The 22,383-nt window shown below is 34.3% G+C and overlaps 1 protein-coding gene across 1 annotated transcript; it reads right to left on the reverse strand.

Moving 5' to 3' along the window:
- Nucleotides 1-17,512: 17,512 nt before the first annotated feature.
- Nucleotides 17,513-19,875, reverse strand: LOC110096631 (amino acid permease 3). The gene is made up of 4 exons (XM_020822695.2): nucleotides 19,736-19,875; nucleotides 19,417-19,650; nucleotides 19,246-19,339; nucleotides 17,513-18,705 (listed from the first exon to the last, which is right to left on the reverse strand). The coding sequence occupies exons 1-4, from the start codon at nucleotides 19,863-19,865 to the stop codon at nucleotides 17,694-17,696; spliced, it is 1,470 nt and encodes a 489-aa protein (XP_020678354.1). The 5' UTR covers nucleotides 19,866-19,875; the 3' UTR covers nucleotides 17,513-17,693.
- Nucleotides 19,876-22,383: the final 2,508 nt, after the last annotated feature.

Raw genomic sequence — 22,383 nt, forward strand, 5'->3', positions numbered from 1 at the left:
CTAAGCATCCTCATCTCTATAATACTTAGCTTAATATTATATTTCTCTTTTTAATGGAAAATATTCGACACCATAATAAAGCATTGTAGGTCTCACCACCATTTTTTGGAATTTTCCCTTAAGTTTTAAAGGGACTTCTATATCACCCAACAAGCTCAATGCATTCCTCAACATCAACCATCTAACATGAATTTTGTTAATAATATCTCCATCTATTACACCATCAACATGAATAGTAGACTCTAAGAGCAAAGCCACTCATCAACCTAAGCATCCTCATCTCTGCAACACTTAACCTAAGATTATGCTTCTCTTTTAATGGTCAACATTAGTCACCGTTATAAAGATTGCAAGTCTCACCACCAACTTATAGAATTTTCTCATAAGTTTTAGAGGAACTTTTCTGTCATAATAAGCTTGATGTATTTCTCAACTTTAATCATCTGACATGCATTTTTCTAATAATATCTCCATCCATTACACCATCACCAAAAGATGTAGACTTTAAGAGTAAAGCCACTCATCAACCTAAGCATCACCAGCTCTACAACACTTAACTTAATATTATGCATCTCTTTTAATGGCCAACATTATGCACCATAAAGCATTGTATCTCTCACTACCATCTTATAGAATTTTCCCTTAAGTTTGAGAGGGAATTTTCTATCACACAATGAGCTCGATGATTCCTCCACTTCAATCATCCAACTTGAATTCTACAAAAAATATCTCCTTCCATTACACCATCATCATGAATAGTAGGCTCTAAGAGTAAAGCCACTCATCCACCTAAGCATCCTCATTTATGTAACACTTAACTTAATATTATGCTTCTCTTTTAATGGCCAACATTCAACACCATAAAGCATTGCATGTATGACCACCATTCTTTAGAATTTTTCCTTAACTTTGAATGGAACTTATTTATCACACAAAAAGCTCGATGCATTATCCTCTAATTCAACCATATAACATGAATTATACTAACCATCTATGATGTCCCAGAATCTTTATAACATACAAAAAGTTTTGCACTAAAAGTTTTACAAATAAAAAATTATTCACATTTGTTTGTAATAGAAATAAAAATTTGATCAAAAAAATAATAAAAACATAAAATCTTTGAAATCTAAAATAGGGTAAAGGTTCCTTACAATGGGACGAGTAAATATCCTGATTGGGTCGACTAACAAAAATCACTTCGTGACCTTCAAATCTTAGCATTTCTTTTCTCTCACTTATATTTTTGGTCTAAAATCCCTCATGATTTCTCAATTGCTAAAATGCTTTCAGGGAAAAAAATTTTAATAATATATGATAATGCTTTAAGATATTTTGAATATAAGATTAGCATAAATATATAATTAATCAAAAAATATTGAATAAATTATTTTATAACTTCAAAAAATATTGAATATATTATTTTATAACTTCAATATAAAAATTAAGTAAATTATTTTATAACTTCAAAAAATATTGAAAAATATCCATAAAATAAAATTTTTATTTAAAAAATATCAGAGAAATTAATTTATAAAATTGACACCTGACTGTCCAAAAATCCTCACTTGTACCTACATATTCCAATTTCTTAAGGATTTTTATCAGTGCCAAAAAATTATTAAAAAATTATGCAATTAAATTATCATAATCTCAATGCTATGGCGAAGATGGTTTACAATTTGGAGTTATATTAACTCCAAAAAAAAAAATATTTATCTTGGTCAAACTACATGTTATTACACCATCCAACATGCTATGATTAGTCTATATAGAATCCTCATATTTCCAACACTTAACTTAATATTATGCTTCTCTTTTAATGGCCAACACTCTATACCACAAAGCATTGTAGATCTCACCACCATTTTTTAGAAATTTTCCTTATGTTTAAGGGGATGTTATATATCACACAATAAGCCTGAAGCATTCCTCCATTTCAACTATCCAACATGAATTTTACTAATAATATCTCCATATATTACACCATTACAATGAATAATAGACTCAGGAAATTTAAGTAAGAATGATGGATACCTTCTCAATGAGCAAGCTTCGATCAGCCAAGAGGAGGAATATTGTGGAAGGAGCTGAGCAAGGTTGCGGTCAGATGTTAGATGATGATGAGGAAGTGTCAAAGGAATGATGAAGAAGAACGTTGATGTAATAGGAAGGAACAATGTCAATGGAAGCGACAAGAAGTGTCGTTGTTATAGGAGGCCGAGAAACTAGCAGAGAGAGGGGACATGACGGTTGCAAAGACAAAGAATGATGAGGAAGAGTGACTTCAGCTACGAGAGGAAGGAACATCATTAAATGATATGATGCCAAGAAAACTTCATCGAAAGATCTCACAGGTACGGTCAAAATAGAATATCGAGCAACTGAAAAAATTTGCTAGTTAGTCGATATAGATAGCAATTTTTGCATCAAATTTGTGGTGGATTTGTGATAATTTTTGGTAAAAAAATTGTAGCATGTGCAGATGATTTTCCACCACAAATCCACAACAAAAAATATAATAGAAAATTCAATCGTAAAACTGTTTCAATTTTAGAAAAAAAAAATTATCTTAAAGTCCATCACAAATTAATGACTTTCCTGTAGTGAGCAAAGGTGGTAATGATGTATACTTCTCTTTCTTTTTAAAATAGGGAAGTTGAACTCTCTCGCCATGAGTTGATTGAATCTCGAATAGAAATAAATTAGCTAAAGGAAGCTTTGAAGACTGTTGTACTAGAGAACAATATTCTTTAGGCTGGAAAATATACTTTTGAGAAAGAGAATAAAAAATTACATAATCTTCTTCTACAAAAAGGGACAACCATAATAGATACTGAAGTTCATTTTAAAGATATATCATTAAAGGCTACAAAAGAATTCAAGAAACAACTTATCACTAAGAAATTCAAAATTGCATCCAAGAGGCTTATGATAAATTATTTGATGTTGAAGTGAGAGATCTGGAGAGCCATAGTCTTAAAGAAGGTTTTACACTTGATTTCTTAAAATGAGTTTGATTAATATAATGTAGATTTATGGTTGAAGTTAAAGGGTTGACTACAATCTAGGCATCTAAGGATTTTCCACTAAACTTAGGAAATGATGATATTGAAAGTGAGCTGAAAAATATGTTTTTCCAACTTGGATGAGGATGTTGGGATTATGTATTATTTATTTATTATGGAGTATCTTTTAATATTAGTTATAATTATTTTAATTATTTTTATGTGTATGTTTGGTTACCTGAAATATATATCTTTAGATATGAACATAATGAAATCTTTTGAGGCGTAATAAGGAGTTTTCAAGGATTCTCATATAAATAGCTTAATATGCTAGAGACAGAACCTACCTAATATCATTTAGCTTATCCCAAATTGGGTAGTAGAAAACTTTTTGATTAACTTAACAATTTTAAAAAAATTGAGAGATATCCTCTTAGGATGTTTAACCAATCCAAGGTTATTATTTAAAGTATTGCTTGATGACATTAATCTTTATGCAAGAGGTTGGATTGAATATCCCTGATATTGATCATCCAGTGATATATAATAATAATAATAATAATAATAATATTTTATATTTCTCGAATCAAGGATAAAATGTTAGATTTCTTAGTTTTTTGGGACCATTATTGAGATTCTGCTTGGAAAAGAAGATAATAATAATAATGAACAAATAAACCTTATTATATTAGAGAAGATAATATAGTAGTTCCATGATATAGCTTAGAGATATGAGTGCTAAATAATATTCAATTCAAAAAAGTAGTTTTAATAGAAGATACTAATAATATTTATGAAGATTCTTAATATTTTAAGTTTGAGGTAACATCTTTCCATCGACATCCTTCAGCTTAAATATTTTAGGCTTAATCATGGCTGTTATCACATAAGGAAGAGAGTTTATTATATTGGGGGTCCTTTCCTAATCTCCTCAATATTATATAGAGCTAGGTCTCTAACTGAGATACATTGATGTTTGACCCTCAAATTATATCAGAAAGCTATTCTTTGGTGGTACATAGTAATTTTAAGTGAGGTTATGTCTCTCACTTCTAGAAGAAGATCTAAATTTTTCAGTGTTTTTCACCCTTATTTTTGAAGTCAAAATTTTGAACTCTAAGGATTAGGACTCCAATATCATTCGGGATGACTGCTTCTATGCTAAAGTAAAGGTTAAATGGTGTTTCCCCTATTAGAGCTCTATCAGTAGTGTTGTAAGCCAAAAGATATTTAGGATTTTATCCTCCCACTTACCCTAACCTTTTGAAGGCATGTCTTCATTCCCATAAGTATAGCGCATTCATAACCTACATATATACATTTTCTTGAGGATGGGCTACAACTATGAGCACTAATTAGATATAAAGATCCTTATAAAACATCATTAAGATCTTTTTAGTGAATTAAGTTCCATTATCAACGATGATTTTTGTGAGGAGGAAAAAATTATATATTATATTTTTTCATATGAATTATTTAGCATTCGCTTATATGATTTTTTATAGGGGTTCAATCTTTATCTATTTAATGAAATAGTATACAATTAAGATAATAAATTTTATTGTATGGTAGCCACATGAAAAGGCCCCATTATATAAATTTTCTATTGGCAAAAGTCCATAGACTTTGGAGTAATGAGAGTTCTTTAGCAAATGAATGGGTGATATTGGAGTGAAGTTGAAAATTATTACATTTATGTGTAAACTCTAGCTCCTCTTATCTCATTGTGGGCCAATAGAATCAGTATCTCATAATTGTGAGAGCCAATATCATTCGCCCTAAGTGTTATCCACATATGTCTGAATAAATTAACTTCTTATAGCGCAAAATCATCTTATGAGTGTAAAAAACACTTGAGGTACGGTCCAATAACGACTCATTTATTAAACTTTTCATCGATAATGGTGAAGCTTGTTGCTTTTATTCAAAGTCATATTACAATTATCAGGTCTTCAAGTAATACCCAATCTTGCAAAAAGGATCAATCTAAGAGGGGTCTATTTACTTGTCGATTGATGGTATCACCCAACACCCTTCAATGCTAGGGAAGTGTATTTATGTAATATATTTTCTTTTGAAAAGATCTTCGGTTGCCAATGTAGCAAGTTTTGAAAGGTCGTCTACTCGGAGAAATTATTTTATGCTGACACCGAACGCAACCTGAAGACCAACCAGAATGAGCCACATCGGTACCATGGCTTGGGATCGCTCTATACCGCGGCTTGGTACTACTCGATACCGCTCTTGGTATTGCTGACAGGGCTCATTCTGGTTAGTTTCTCGATGTAGAGCTATATTCATCATCCACACATAATAATTTCTCGTCTGCTTGAGAATTCTGCTCCCAAAGTATATGGATGATGTTATACTTCTCTATATGGGTGAGAAGTGATTTCACATAATTGCAATATTATGCTAATAACACTTCCCATATGAACCCAACTTCTAAAAGTTTGTCTACTTTATACTTTATTACTTTTTGATGATCCAGTGCAATTTCTTTTTGGATAACTAGCTTGTATGTATGATTATTTTGAGAGAATGAAGATTGTATGAGTCAACTCTAGGCATATCATTTGAACTCCATGAAACAATTTCTTGCTCTATGTGTAAAAAAAATTATATATTTCATCTTCCTCTCCTTAAAAAGTAGAGATCTAATTTGTATTATTCTTAAATGATGTTCTTCTAATATGAAAATGCAAGTTAAGTCTTCCATAGGGGAAGCCCTGTGATGTCTTCATTCTAAAGATTAGAGTTTTCAATGCTTAAGGTTATAGATGGGCAAGGTTGATCTTGTCTGAGGTAACATGATTGCGCCACTTGTTCATTTTCCCACACCTCACCTATCCTAGCCGAAGTTCAAAATTTTATCTTTAGACGCATCACTAAATCGATAGCTCCCAAAATTGAATATAAATATCTCCTAAAAATAGCATTGTATGTTGATTTTAACTTAATTATAATTAATTAAATTAAGTGAGAAGCCTACTGAGGGAACTCTCCTACTATAACAGGGGGTAATTATCCCCTTTACCCACATTGGTAGATTATCAAATTGATACAATCGTCCAGTAGAAGATTAAAGTTTCTCTTTAACTTGACCTATACTAAAAAAGGTTGAGTATAACAAAATATACATCAATTTTTCATTATCAATTAAAATATTTTGACATTATAATATGGATCTCTAATACTAGCATTAATGACATCTGGGTCTTGGTGCAAAATATGGATCCTTCCATGCTAGTATCATTAAATATGCTGGAATGATCATCTCGTGATTTCTTCAATGTTGATTCTTATGGATCAGTGAGGAGAATCTGAGAAGGCATTAGGGGTCCTCCAGTAATGATTTTAATTTCTCGAACCATTTGATGGTTAGCTTTGTATTGTCGTTATTGTTATTGATTATGGATATCCTTATAGAATTATCCTTTCAATATCTTCCTTCAATTTTCTACATGCTTTAGCAGTATGTCCTCAGCTTCAATGAAATTTATATTAATAATCCTATTACCATTATTTTGCTTTAACAGATTGGGCCATTTAACATTTTCTTCATTTTGAATAGCCATAAAAATATTAACATATGATGTATTTAAAGGTTTATATTCCTTCTTAAGCTTATATTCATGATTTTGTTGAGATAGACGATGTGAAAGATCTTGATTTTTTTGTTTGAGATTTTTGGGCTCCACCCTCATGCCCATTCTTTCTTTTATTAGAATGTTTCTTAAATTATTTTTTTATGAGCATTGATAGCCTCATCAGTAGTAATTTGTGCTTCAATTATGTGAATAAGATCAGCATGAGAATGGATGGTCTCTCATATTAATGAAGAGTAGAATGGTTTGGTATGTAATCCTCCAAGAAAAATGCCTCATAGTATCTCAAGATCCACTCCCAGAATTTGGCAAGCTTTAGAAAAAAAAACTTTAAAAATAATCTTTTAATAATTCTCCTTCATTTTGGTGAATTTTAAAGAGATGTAAGGAATCTTTATTAATTCTTCTATTAGCATTAAACTGTTTGGAAACAAGTCTTGCCAAATGGGTGAAATTATGAATTATATTTCTCAGAAGAGCATAAAATCTCAGACGAGCGTGTCCCTAAGGGTAGCAAAAAAAAAAACTTGGCAAATAAGTGTGTCTGAAGCTCTTTGTATATGTATGATAGTTCTATAATGTTCAAAATTCTCATAAGGATAAGATGATTAATCATAAGGATCAATGGTAAGTAACTTAAATCCTATCAAAATAGGGTGTTGGAGAATTTCTTATGTTAAAGGAAATGGATCTTGGAAACTGTGTTGGGGATTAAATTGGTTTATGACTTTATCTAGAATTCTCTTGAGAAAGACATTGTAACTTATCTCATATAATATCACAAGGCGTATCCATAATGGGTTGAAATTTTTTCAATTCATGTGCTTTAAGAGGAGGATGGGTTGAACTTACAACATCATTTTTTTTTTCAGATCAAACTATGGAGGAGGAGTATTAACATGAAGATGAGCATCTTTTTTGTTGATGATGATCTGGAAGGGGATCATCATTTTTTTAAGATGTCCATTATTGTCTAGCTTATTGAAAGTGCTCAGAGGACACTAAAAAGTGCTCTGATGACATTTGAAAGTTCGTTAGGGATGTTAGGCCCTATGAACTGGCCCAAAGCTAATTAAGAGAGATAGGTGAATTGATAAAAACTAACACAAAACTCAAACCAATATCACCACAATAAAAACAAAAGTGCAGAAATTAAATGCGGAAGTAATAAAGAAAGAACACACCGGGTTTATAGTGGTTTGGTCAAACCTTAACCTACATCCACTCCTTGGAGGCACCCTTCAAGTATTGCACTACAAAAGTGTCTCTCCTTTAGCCCCCACAGCTAGGCGAAGAAGCCCTTACAAAATCACTTCCACCTTCCCCGGTGCGGTGGAGTCACCGGGCCCTTTGACACCAAAGAGATCTTCTTCTTTGGTGAACTTCCCTCGAGACAAGCCTTGAATCCAACGGTATTTAGGTGCGAGCTTGCTGGAGCAACCGTGTGGAACCCCCTCCACACTCCCTTGAGTCCCCCCTTACAGGATCTTCTCCCTCTCTGAAACTCCACCCTTTCCTCACTCCCTTTCAAGCTCTCTCTACAAGTTTCCCCCAAAAGAAAAAAGCTACAATGGCTGTCAAAGACACTTACAAAAGTGCCTTGACAAAGCTTAAATAAAAGCTCTCAAAATGAGCTCATTAATACAAGTTACCGACATTATTGTACAGGACGATAGGTATATCATCCTTTACGATTAGTATAATTTAAGCCCAATCAGCCGGGATGATTTGAGACGATCTTAAGAAATTTATTCATATTGTCCAGGACGATAATATATCGTCCTGGACAAACAGTACAAATTATGGAATATCATCCTCGGCATCGCCCTGAAAAATAGTTATTCGATGACCAATCGTCTAGCATATTGGCCAGGACGATCTGGTGATCGTCAAGGCCGATTTGATCGTGAAATCAAGTCATAATTACTTTCCTTAAACTTTGGAAAAATTGACCTGAATCGTCCTGTACAATATTTTATAGTCTTGGACGATCCAACTAGACGATGTCCAAAAATAGGTTATTTCTAAATAGATCTGGAGGCAGATTCTTTCTAAATTGAGCCTATCGTCCTAGCAGATACAAAATCATCCAGGATGATGTGTTTTGTATAATGACGGCTGCTTTAATGAGGATACCCTAATTAGGGTTTCTATTTTTAAACTGATCGTCCAGACCGATATAAATATCGTCCCGGATGATGTTACCAAAAACAGAAATCTTTAGGGAATAACAGAAAATCATCCAAGTTACAAATCATCAGGAGCCACACCAAATACAATAGACTCAAGAAAGGAAAAAGTGTACAAACTCACTCAGTCCTAGTCTACCCAAGCTTGAGCTGGTTCCAAATTACAGTCTGATCGTATGGACTTGAATGTCAGTAGATAAAGCAGTCATAGAAAAATAAGAGTGTTTGCTATCATCAAAATCATAAACCATAAAAACAAATCCACAACAATCTCCACCTTTGTTATGATGGCAAACATTGCAATTTGAATTTTTCAAAAAGGAAATTTTCTCCTAATCTCCCCCTCACTAAAATAACACTTTAAAAAAGGAGAGATAAAAATATTTTTGTTGTTTTAAAATTTTTTGAAAGAAAATCAACAGTAGAAAAATTCAACAATACATTCTCCCCCTCTAACATTATCAAAAAGAGAAGGGGCACAAACAATAACAACATAATGATAAAAAAAATGATCCCTGATCTAGTGAACAAAACAAACATTCTTAAAATGAGAAAGTTACCTCTTAGTTTTAATCAAAAAACTTAGTAGAATTGGATTAACAACGCATAGCCCAGAAAAGGTTAGAAATTCAGAATTTGATAATCCAAACTCAAGTTCTTTTAAAAAGGCTAAAAAACTTTTTAATTCAATATCAAAATCAAGGAATAAATTACAGAAAGAAATAATCATTTTTCAAAAACTCATTCCATAAAATATATCTAATAGAAGATCAATGCACGAATTGTTAAATCAAGAATCAAGATTTTCAAACTCAAGTATCGAAAGTATCAAGGGTTTTCTTAAGCTTTTAAGAAGTACAAGAATGGTAAGCATTAAATTTTTGGGCTCATTTTATGCCTCTTGACAATTGGTTGGTGCACTGTGCATCTTTTGATACACTTTGTGTATTCTAGTTTTTTTTAATTTGACGTTTTTGCGCATCTTTTATTTTTGACATTATTGGCCAATTTTTTGAATATGCTATCTTTCTAAAATCTTAAAAACCAAAAGAAAACCCATACTATTGACAAAAATGAAATTCTTGATTAAGAAAATTATAACGTAGATTCAGCACCTTGCAAAAGATTCCTATGCGATAAATAAAATGTAGGGAGATAAAAAAATTGTTTTAAAAACCAATTTAAAAGATGAAAAAGATTTTAAATCAAAAGTAAAATAATCTCTTTTAGGAAATAGAGATTGAGAGTCAAACACATGAGTTTCCTTTCTTTGACTATTTTTAGAGAAGTCATTTGCAACTTACCAAAGAGTTTAAGAAAAAAAGAGGAAGTATATTTTGCATTTTTAGAAAAGTGAATGTGTGTGTTGATCTGAGAAAAAATTCCACGAAAACAAGTAAAAAAAACAATTTAAAGAATAAACAAAAACACAAAATAAAACTGAAAATAATAAAAAAAAAACACAACACAAAAATATAATAAGGCTTTTAACCATTATCTTTTTCCTGGTCCGATGCTTCAGAAATCAGGTCTGCCTATGAAAATTTTTTACTTTTCATTAGTTCCCTAGTTTAAATTTTGCTTCACCTTATCCTTTTCTTTTGCTGGAAGAATTCAAAAATTAGGGCACTGATTTTTCATATGTCGAGGCTTCCAACATCGAAAGCAAATAATGTCAGAAAAAATATGAACATCTTTACCATTTTTACCTTTTTTCCACTTTTGCTTATGCTTTGGAGAGCTTTGTGATTTACTTGATAAGTCATGGCATTCGTCACCAACTAAGCTATCTCTTTCCGTATCTTCAGCTTTTAGCATTATCGCTTCACCTGCATCTAAAAGTTTTTGACCCAAACTTTGCTCGTAGGCAATGAGTGAGCCAATTAAATTATCAATAGAATATTCATTCAAATCTTTTGATTCATAAATAGCAATAACTTTGGCATCAAATTTGTCAAGTAAACAACGAAGAATTCTATTAACTTTTTCAAAATTTGAAAACTCCTTTCCTTAAGCATGTAATGATGTTATAATTTGAATAAATCTAGTATACATGTCTAAGACCGTTTCATAAGGTTTCATGAAAAATATTTCATAATCATGCATTAACACATTCAACTTAGATTGTTTGATTTCACTAGTGCCTACGTATATGGTGTGTAGTTTATCCCAAATTTCCTTACCAGTAGTGCACGTGGATACTAACATAAAATCTTCAGAATTTAAAGCACAGAAAAAGCAATTTAAAGATTTTGCATTCAAATGAGCATCGATTCATTCATCTCTATTCCATTGACTAGATAGAATGTCGTTTTAATTCCATCTATAATACGTGACGGTGATGATTAACCAGTTAAAATCATATGCTACATGCGAAAATCAATCGATTGCAAAAAAATAGCTAGCGAATTTTCCAAAAATTAAGTGAAATATTTTCAAACAAAGGTGGTCTGGTGATTGAATAACCTTCCACAATATTATGATTTGTAAATTTAGCCATGGATCGAAATTCAAAAGCTTTTAAAAACTTATTTTTTGAAAACGGCTCTGATACCACTTGAAAGTGCTCAAAGGACACTAAAAATTGTTCTAATGACACTTGAAAGTATGTTAGGGATGTTAGGCCCTATGAACTGGCCCAAAGCTAATTAAAAGAGAAAGGTGAATTGGTAAAAACTAACATAAAACTCAAACAAATATCACCACAATAAAAACCAAAGTGCGGAAATTAAATGCGAAAATAATAAGGAAAGAACACATCGGATTTATAGTGGTTCGGTCAAACCTTGACCTACGTCCACTCCTTGGAGGCACCCTCCAAGTATTGAACTACAAAAGTGTCTCTCCTTTAGCCCCCACAGCTAAACAGAGAAGCCCTTAAAAAATCACTTCCACCTTCCCCGATGCAGCGAAGTCGTCGGGTCCTTTGTCACCAAAGATATCTTCTTCTTTGGTGAACTTTCCTCGAGACAAGTCTTGAATCCGACGGTATTCAAATGCGAGCTTGCCGGAGCAACCGTGTGGAACCCCCTCCACACTCCCTTAAGCCCCCCCTCAGAGGATCTTCTCCCTCTCTCAAACTCCATCCTTTACTCACTCCCTTTCAAGCTCTCTCTTCAAGTTTCCCCAAAAGAATGAAGCTACAATGGCTGGGAAAGACACTTACAAAAGTGTATTGACAAAGCTTAAATAGAAGCTCTCAAAACGAGCTCATTAATGCAAGTTGTCGATATTATCGTCCAGGACGATAGGCATATCGACCTGTACGATCAGTACAATTTAAGCCCAATCAGCCGGGACGATTTGAGATGATCATAAAAAATTTATTCATATCGTCCAGGATGATAATATATCGTCCTGGACGATCAGTACAAATTGTGGAATATCGTCTTCGACATCGCCCTGAAAAACAGTATTCGATGACCAATCATCTAGCATATCGGCCAGGACGATCTGGCGATCGTCCAGGCCAATTTGAACGTGAAATCAAGTCATAATTGCTTTCCTAAAATTTCAGAGAAATTTTGGAAAAATTTACCTGGATCATCCTGGACGATATTTTATAGTCCTGGACGATCCACCTGGACGATGTCCAAAAATAGGTTATTTCTAAATAGATCTGGTGGCAGATTCTTTCTTAATTGAGCCTATCATCCTGGCTGATACAAAATCATCAAGGATGATGTGTTTTGCATAATGAAGTATGCTTTAATGATGATGCCCTAATTAAGGTTTCTACTTTTGAACAAATCGTCCAGGCCGATATAAATATCATCTCAGACGATGTTACCAAAAATAGAAATCTTTAGGGAACAACAGAAAATCTTCCAAGTTACAAATCATCAGGAGCCACACCAAATACAATAGACTCAAGAAAGGAAAAAGTGTACAAACTGACTTAGTCCTAGTCTACCCAAGCTTGAGCTGGTTCCAAATTGCAGTCTGATCGTGTGGACCTGAAATATTAGTAGATAGAGCAATCATAGAAAAATAAGAGTGTTTGCTATCATCAAAATCATAAACCATGAAAACAGATCTGCAACACTTATTTCAATAGTTGTAGGATTCTTTCGTGGTGTTCTTACATCCTTCAAATTCAAGTTTTTAAAGTTTGAGGTTCTCCCCTTGAATGATTATGATGTCCATGATTGATAGATAAGTTTTGAGTTTGGTGAGTGTAGGAATGTGAGAATCTATTATTAGTAACACTTTCATTGGAAATTAAAGAAGAAACATTTGGAATGTTTCCCATATATAGGACCAAACTATTGCAGCTAAGAGAATTGTGGTGATAAAGTGAAAGGGTTTTATGTCTTTGTAATGCATGAAAATTGAACACACAACTAGATAATTGAATTAATAAAGAAATACCAAAATTTTTATGTGGAAACCCCAAAGAGGGAAAAACTATGAGGCCTAACCCAGATGAAAAGACTCCACTATATTTGATGAAGTTACAAAAGTTGCCCCTTCTCTCAATTGGATAACACTAAGAATACAATATATTTGAGAATTGGCTAATTATTAGACAAGCACTCCTAAATTTTTATTTATCTTGATTGAGTTGTAGATATTAGAAATTTGGTGTCAACAATTAAGAGAGGTATAGTAGAGGTTTGATGATGATACAATATCTGATGATAAATAGCATAAGGGTAGATGTCCGATGATGGCTGGTGGTAGGGAAGAGATCCAGTGATGGCCATCAATCAGATAGAAGTGTGATGAAAGTCGGTGGTTGGGAAGAGATCAGATGATAGCTAACAAATAGGTGGAAGTCCGACGATAGTCGGTGGTCAGGAAAAGATCTGACAGCTAATGAATAGGTGAAAGTCTAGTGACAGTTGGCAATCGAAAAGAAATCTTGCGACAACCAATAAATTGGTGGAAGTCCAATGACGGTTGATGGTCAAAAAGAGTTTTGGAAACATAGAAAAAACATGTGTAAGTGAAGTAAAGTTTGGTAGTCGGAATAGATCTGGCGGAGGCCAACTAGTAGGTGGATCGATGTTTGGTGATGGTCGGTTGCTAGGAAGAGATTCAACGACAATGTAGACTAGAGAATGCAAGTGAGCTCCCTAGTTTTCTCCTCTCTTTTTCCCCTCCCTCATGTTAAGAATAAGTATTTATTTATAATTTTTATGGACTGATATGCCTATTGAATATAGAGAAGATCTGAGGAAATTTAAAGTGCTCTATTGGACGACTAGTATATTTCCCCTTGATCATGGAATTTTTTTCAAACATGTATATGTCATAATGATGCTAGAATTTGGTAATCTTGAGCTCCTTGGATTTAAATCATCGAGCTATTCGTTTCTTTTATAATCATGTCATATTTAGATATCATTTAGTCATCCAATTGATATTTTAAAGCTTTTAAATATGTTTTAAACATTTGATTTGGGCTCGGAGACTGAATTTGGTGTTATTGGGTTTGACTTTCTAAGATATTTAATTTGGCAATAAGTTTGCTAGAATCAAAGTTTAGATGGTCCCAAATTAAATTTTGGAAGCTTCTTATTCATATTTACATAGCGATTCATATCCGATCGAGAAAATTGTTTGATAACATATATGTAGTCAGTATAATTTGGATAGGAATTTTAAGGGCAATTTTTTGAAACTTCAACTAATTGTAATAATTATAATTGTGACTGCTTTATATGGTCATAAATTAAATTGGGATAGATCATTTTATGATTGGTTTTTTTAATGAGACTAGCATTCACAAAATTCATTTAAAAAAAAAAGGCTTCCCTCTCCCCGATAAGCCTGGGGCGCTTCGCCCTAGCCACCTCCCATCGCCTATTATCAAACATGGAGTTGACCTAGGGATTCTCCTGCTCTCCGCCTGCATCCGACCTAGAGCGACTCTTCTGTTCGATCAGGGAAGTTTCTCATTTTGTTAGAATTTTTTTCTTGGCTTACTTGTTGGTTGATGGTTTGGATTTTCTCTATTTTGTGCTTTGTTATGGCAACTAATCTTGTTTGGTTAGACAACCCATGATTTTTGGATGATAAATCCAAGTCTCCTTTTATTGATGCCCTAATGGGTCTTCCTCATCTGCGACCTTTGCTGACCTTAAGCCGACTTTATTTCGGGGTTTACCTTCTCTGTGGCTTTCGGAAGAAGAGGTTTTATTCTCTTGCAATCCCCTTTTTTTTCCCTCTTATAAGTTATTTCCCTAACCATAGGCAATCCTTGGATGCAATTAGGAAGTTCTTCTTCAACTTAAAACTTTCCGGGGAATGTTTTGTCACCTTTTTGGATTCGCACCATGTTCTGATTAAATTGCATTGCGATATGGATTACTATTGTGTCTTTGCTCACTAATCCTACTTTATTAATAATTGTTTTATGAAATTAACAAAGTGGTCCCCATTTGTGGACATTTATGAGGAATGCCCCATTGTCCCAGTTTGGGTCTCCTTTCTAACTTTTCTTCCGTGTTTCTTCTCTCCATAGATTTTATATGGTCTCAGGGCTCTTTTTAGACGTCCTCTTCGAACTAATAATGCTAGGACAGAGGGATCTCGACTGTCAGTTGCTAAAGTTTTGGTTGAACTAGATATTTCAAAATGGTACCATGATAAGGTGTGGTTGGGTCCTGAAAATTTTGGTTATGTTCAACCGGTGTTGATGGATGAATTTCATTCATTTTGTGATCATTACAAAGATTTAGGTCATACTAGAAAAGAATGTGTCTCTCTTCATCCTCATTTAGGGGCATATGTGGGTGTTTGAGATTCTCATGGCAATGTTGGTCTACCATTACATGAAATGGAGGTTGTTGGTGACTAAGGTCGTTCGGGAAATGTGATACTTGATGATGTTAATCCTACATTTGAATTGGTCACTCCCATGCAAGAAGTGATATAGGGTAATGTTATTTAGAGGAAAATCATTTGGAAATAATCCCTTATGTTGAGTCTCTGGATGATGATGTGAATGTTGTTGTTGAGGAGGAGGCTGATGTGAATGTTCAAGATGCTTCGGATCCACCTGTCAACTCGTCTCTAGCAGCTATTGGAATGGATGTGCCTTCCATTGATGTTGGTAACTCTGTTGCTAATACAGTTGTGAATGTTGAAACAACTCATGTTTCCTGTCCGGATGTGGATGGCCTCAAATTAGATGTATTTGATGTTAATAAGGTTATTTTGAATTAGTCATCCTATTCTCTTGACTCACTGTTGACTTCATTAGATCCAGCCTTGTATAATATTATTAATGTATCGAAGGAAGAGACGGCTTTTGTTGATATTCCAATTTTGGTTATGTCCAATGAGGATTTGAAAGCCCATATGTCTACGTTGTTGAATAATTCGAGTTTGGATCAAGCTGCTTGGTTGGACTTACCACAGTTTGTGGGGGTGCAAATGATGATTTATATGAGCATGTATATGAGTCTCATGATATGTATAGTGTCATGGTCGGATGCGTTGTTGATCAAGTAGAATCAAGTGCCAGTAGCAAAAGGCGTAGAAGTAAAATTAAGACGAAATAGTCCTTTTGGTTGACACCCTCTCTTTTGATGTTGTGCGATTCAATTGTGTAGAATTGATTGGTGTTCTGGACGATGATGAGGCTGCTCTCTGTTCACCACCTTATTAGCCTTGGCTTGTTGGCAACCTTGGTCGCCATGCTTTCGTGCTTGACGGTTGCTTGTGTGGCTTGTGGGATGTTGCTCGTGTTTTGTGGGTTGCTGCCACTATTGGATGGTCATTGCCTGGCTTCCGGTTGGTGTAGGGAGCATCTTGCCATTTACTGAGTCCAATTAGTTGGCTCTTTTGCCTTCGTCATTGGTTTTCCATTCGGTAGAGAATATTTTACCTTTTCTTTAACTGTTGTATTTTGGGATTGTTTGTTGTTGCACCTTTGTCGTAATTTTCTTTTATTGATTGGAATAAATGAAACATTACTTTTTTAAAAAAAGGGGCATCTTGTGACATGAACCGTACTTGCAAAGTGTTAGTTAATCATGTCTATACCTTTTATAAAAATGTGGACAAATCAAAGGAGTATATAATTAAACCCATGTCATAATCATATTGTAAGGTTGGAGTAGCTCCAGTAACATATAAAATTAGAGAGAATCATTTTAGATAATTTGATTGCACTAAATAATAGTCTTTCAATGATCTGATTAGAAAAGTAGACACATTAGATAGAAAAGATAGAGATAGACCTAAGAAGAACTGATTAAGAAAAATAGAGAAATATCTAAAACAATTTGATTAAAAAATATTAGCAATCATCTTTATTTATTAGATTTAAATGAAAATAGCACAAAATAGAGAAATAAGGTTTGTGTTGTTAATTTCGTTGATGTTGTCACAATCATGATATAAATTTATGATCTCAATACATCCCATTTATATTACTTTATGTTTTTCTTTGTAACTATGCATTTATTAAATTACAATACTATAGGTTAATTCAAAAGGAAGAAAAATAGCAAAAATCTATCCTCATCTCCTTAAGTTAAGCCAAGCCTTTTCCTTATTATGTGCAGAGTTCTGACCATTCGGATTAGGTGCGTAATTACTAAGTTTTTGCTGCGTATTTGTAATTTCTCAGCAAATACTCAACAAATACTCAGTTACGAATATTCGTTTAATATTTTATGAGTATTAGCTAAGTATTTGTTGATTTATTGTATATTTATTAAATATTTGCTCCTCCCCATAGAATAATTTTTTCCGAAAATAAACATTAATTTAAAATATACCCGCTTTCCGCAAGTGTGCATGTTACATTACAGATACAATTTCATTCATTAAAAAAAAAAAAAAAAAACAGCTGAAAAAGAAGATAGAACAAAAATAGCCTTTTTCAGAGCACAAGAATAAAAACAATAGCAGGGTAAACCACAGCCACCTCATCAGTAATTGTTCCTGAACGGCTTAAACACCTTGAGATCATCAACGATGCTTGCGACCGAGCCGACCGCCGCCGCCACCGATATAATCAGACATCCGAGACTCAGCAGCTGCAAACAAACCCATTTGGTGCTCCACCTCTCCAACTTCTGCTGCACAATATAAATCTCCACCGGGAAATAAACCGTCAATGGCCAAAACCCCAACGCTCCCATCAACCCAACAATATCATTAAAGAACGGCAACATCATCGACAACACCGTCGTAAAGATCACATAAGTTGATCTCCACAACATCCTGAATATATTCAGCTTAAACTTCCTACCCTTCGAGATCGACACAACCACCTCTCTGTTAATAAACCTGGAATCCGGCCACCTCTCCCTCGCCGACTTCTCAACAAAAGCGAATAAAGGTTGGCTGAAAACTTGGTAAGCCCCCACCAAATGGACGACTATGGCGGCATTAGCGATGTCTAGCAACCAGTAAGGGTTGTAGAAACCGAAGCCGGTGAGGAGGTTCCCCGGCGCGGCGTCGCCGAAGGCGGCGTAGCCCATGCTGCCGCAAAGCGTGTAGAAGACGGTGGTAATGGCGACGCTGAAAAAGTTAGCTTTTTTCATTACCTGTGCTTCGGAAGGGGGTGGGGATTTGATAGTGTCTTGGATTTCAATGAGGATGTTGGAGTAGGAATAGGCGAAGGCTATGTCGCCGAATGCTTGAAGGCTGTGCCAGATCTTTTGGGTTTGGGAGACGGAGGAAACGGTGACGCCGGTCAGGCTGCCTTTGAAGTGGCCGTGACGGATGGTTTCGGAGATGCCGAGGGCGAGGCCGATCGAGGAGTAGGTGAAGGACATGACGGCGGCGACGATGGAAAGCCACCAGATTTGGTCGAAGTCGGGAATTTGGGAGAAGATGATTTGCGTGACGCCGAAGATAATCATGAAAGGGTTGCTGGAAGTGTGGCACGGGCTGTTGTCGCCATTGTCGTGGAAGCAGTTTGATCTCTTTATGGCCCTGTTTTCATCAATCAAGGTTCAAACAGTATTAGGGGCTGTTTATGTTTTTATAAATTTATTGTGATTAATTTTTTTCTAATCACGGTTTTAAATATATTTAAAAAAATTAAGTAATTTTTTAATAATTTGTGAAAATAAACTATCATCCAAGTTAACTTTATTTTTATTTACTAATTTTTCTATACCTAAAATTTATCCCAAATAAAGCCTTAGATTCACACAATTTAGTTTTATAATTCAAAGTTGAAATAAAAGTGTTTTGCATAGTGAATAATTTTTTTTCTATAATGATTAAAATAAGGCTTAGGATGATTATTTTAATACTAATGATGTAAATAGTTTGAGATATTTTTCTAATGAGGATCTGCCTGTTTTTTAGAAACTATTTCTATTTTACTAAATAAATAGAATAATCATTTTTACAACGTAAAAATATATTTATATGTAGAAAAAGTTAATTATTTATTTAAATTTTATTTTTAACATTCGAAACATTTTTTCAAAAAACAATGTGAGGAGAAAAGTTTTAAGTACTCACGTCATGCTAGTGGATGCGGCGATGGTGTATCCAATCGCAACACCAAAGAGATTTATATACTGAATATAGCCGCAGAGCTTAACCTTAATCCCGCCTGTTATACAAAAATTTATACGAGTTAAACGATTGTGTCGAGATAAGCAGATAGAGGATCTGAGTTTGAGAACTGACCCAGATTGGCCTGGACGACCTCCATGTACGTATAGTTACGCTTGCCGGTGACGGGGTCGCCGGAGCGGTAGCAGTCGGCGAGGAGGGAGGAGGTGTAATATATAACAAATGCGAAGATAATCATAACGACGGGGCCGGCGATCCAGCCGAGCTGGGCGATGGACCAAGCAAGGGATAGAACGCCGGAGCCGATCACTGCCGTGATGATGTGAGCGCTCGCCGTCCACGTGGTTCCTAGTCATGATTACAAATATGCGTTAGGTTGAAGAAGGAGAAGCAGGGGGGGAAGTAGATTGGGCAACTGGAGAAAAGGAGTTACCGGTTCTTCTCGGACGGCCATCGTCGTCCAAGGAATTGGGGTCTAGCTGTTTGTATCCAAGCTCAAGGGAGACGTCCATGGCGGAGACTGGTTCATTATGCTGATCCTTGGTTGCTCCTTCTGCTCCCATTTTGTTTTCGTGTGCTGAGAGGAGAAAAAGAAGAAGAACGTTGGAACAGAGTAGAACAGAGCATAAAGGAGGGAAGTGGAAAGAAACATTCAATTGTTCTTATATTGATGACGAAATATAGAGAGCTGTTGAGATGAATAATGTGGATTATGACTTTGTTTTATTCAACATTTCTTCCTCTCTCTCTCCCTCTGTCTCTCTATAAACTTATTCAAATTTGATAGCCAAGAAACAAGAAATTCTTAAATGAGTATTGCGTAAGAAATTTCTTATGCTTTGAATGATTCATTTTTCAATATTTAGTGATCTAATAAAAAATAAAATTTATTCACAAAGCTGCTTAAAAGAGATGATGTTGCTTCATCAATAGTAATGCCTATTATGCAATAAGCCTATAGATCAAATATTCAGATTATGGAATCGCTCAACCTCATTTACCTTTCTGTTCAATAACCCTGCAGGAAGAATGGATGAAGGTAAAGAGAGAGAGAGGAGATTGGCAATGGTGTTTGCAGGCTGTGGACTTTGTTTATATAGGTATGAAAGAGGGAGCGTCATTGACACGGGTGGGATAAACACGTGTGTGTCCGGGAGTCGCACGTGTGATGGCTGAGCTCCATCCTTGTTGTAATCGGGAATATGTTCTGTCATCCTTCGTTAGTCAACAAAGTTCTGTTTGATTGGAGTAATTAAATGTGTTCCAACAAGATATTAAAGTAGATGAGGTTATTCCTTCATTCTTCCTCTTCAGCCATTCTTTGTTGGATAGTGACTAATAGAGTTTAGTTGTTAACTAAAAGCTTTTGTTGAAACATTCGTGAAAGGAAGAAGCGAAACGTATTATTCAGATCGGTTTTGGTAGGCCGAAAAATGAAAAGAAAATTTTGGGTTTCACCAATTCAATATAAATGTCTAATTTGAGGGAAATTATTATATGCGGAATTCAGAAGTAGAGCTAAAACTGGACTCTCTTATACTTACATTGTACATTTGTATATCTAGTGTATACACATATTTACAAACATTGTCTAGTGTGTGTGCAGGGAGTTGGGAAGTAGCTCTATGTCCGGATTCCGCATATAATAGTCTCTTTTAATTTGGACATTGCACCACCATCTATAATTAGTTAAGCAAAAACTTTATTTGCAGCTCTCCTTAATTGATATATTTGTTGGGAGCTTTGACTACTAATCAAGAGGTTTTGATTTTGAAATTTGCTCATATGATATGGATATGAATTTGCCTTAATGATTCAAATATCTCCAAAAAAAATAGCACTTATTTCTCTCTTATCACCCAAAAAAATTAAAAGATACAAACTAAAAGTCCTCATGATCTCACGCTATTATGATGTGAAATCTTTAGTTTTAAGCTTGGGGTTTAGTATAACTTTCTTATTGTTTTATTTTTTAGATCGCAATCATAACTTTTGTTTGACTAATAATTTTTCATTGTTTAAAAATATATTTAAGCTTAAAATTTTCTTTTTATAGTAACTTAAAAGAATGTATTTTCCCTATAATAACTTTATAATCATATTTAAAAGATTACAATCATCTCAAATGACCACTTAGACAAAAAGAAATAACAAAAGTTAACTCCCAATATCTGACATTAATTCTTCCAATTACAATAGTTATAAAAACATGCGTCTACGCAGCTCAACTTGGTATGTTGGTTGGGAGTTTTAGCTACCAAACAAGAGGTCTTGAGTTCAAGTCTTACGTATGAGATGTGTGTGTGAGTTTACTTTAATTGACTTACTTATATATATATATATATATATATATATATGAGAAAACCCATATAGGGCCTACCCATTGAATAAAAAAAAAGGATTACAAGTTTTTAGAGGGTCAAATAGCTCACAAAGGCTCAAGGACCTACAATCAAAAAAATAAAAAGAAGACCTAAGAACCAAAGAACCCTATCTATTACAAAACAAACAATAAAAACTAAGGAAAATTGGAGGCCGGCAAGAAGCCAAACCCAAAAGCAGCCAAAAGATGGAATAGGATCAGCATATAAGAGAAAATACCAAGCCACCAGCTGGAACACTGATTTATTCATGCAGCACATTCAACCGGGGTACCAATCCAAAAAAAGAGAGCACAACATATGTCTTCACAGATGCAACAATCGATACCACAAAGCATCAAAATGACTTGAAAGAAACTGAGGAAAAGCAAAAGGCCTCAGAAAGATAAATCAACAAAGCATCATCTAATCCCACAAAGGATTTAAACAACATGCAAGAAATTGAGGAAAGGGAATAGGCTCCAAACAAAGAAAAAGCAACACCTCAAATTGTCAAAATTAAGCAAAAAAAACATAACATAGAGAAAGCTCGATAACCATAAGGAGGAACAGAGGATAAAGAACAGGCGAAACAGGGGCATAAAGACAAACTAATTAGCAACACCAAAAAATACCAACCAAGAGGAATTCATCATAAGGAAAAGAAATAAATAAACTAAAACCACAACAACAACATCACATAAGGAAAATACAACCACTT

This window comes from Dendrobium catenatum, unplaced genomic scaffold (genome assembly GCF_001605985.2).
Source record: "Dendrobium catenatum unplaced genomic scaffold, ASM160598v2 fragScaff_scaffold_156, whole genome shotgun sequence".
Classification (NCBI taxonomy): Eukaryota; Viridiplantae; Streptophyta; class Magnoliopsida; order Asparagales; family Orchidaceae; genus Dendrobium; species Dendrobium catenatum.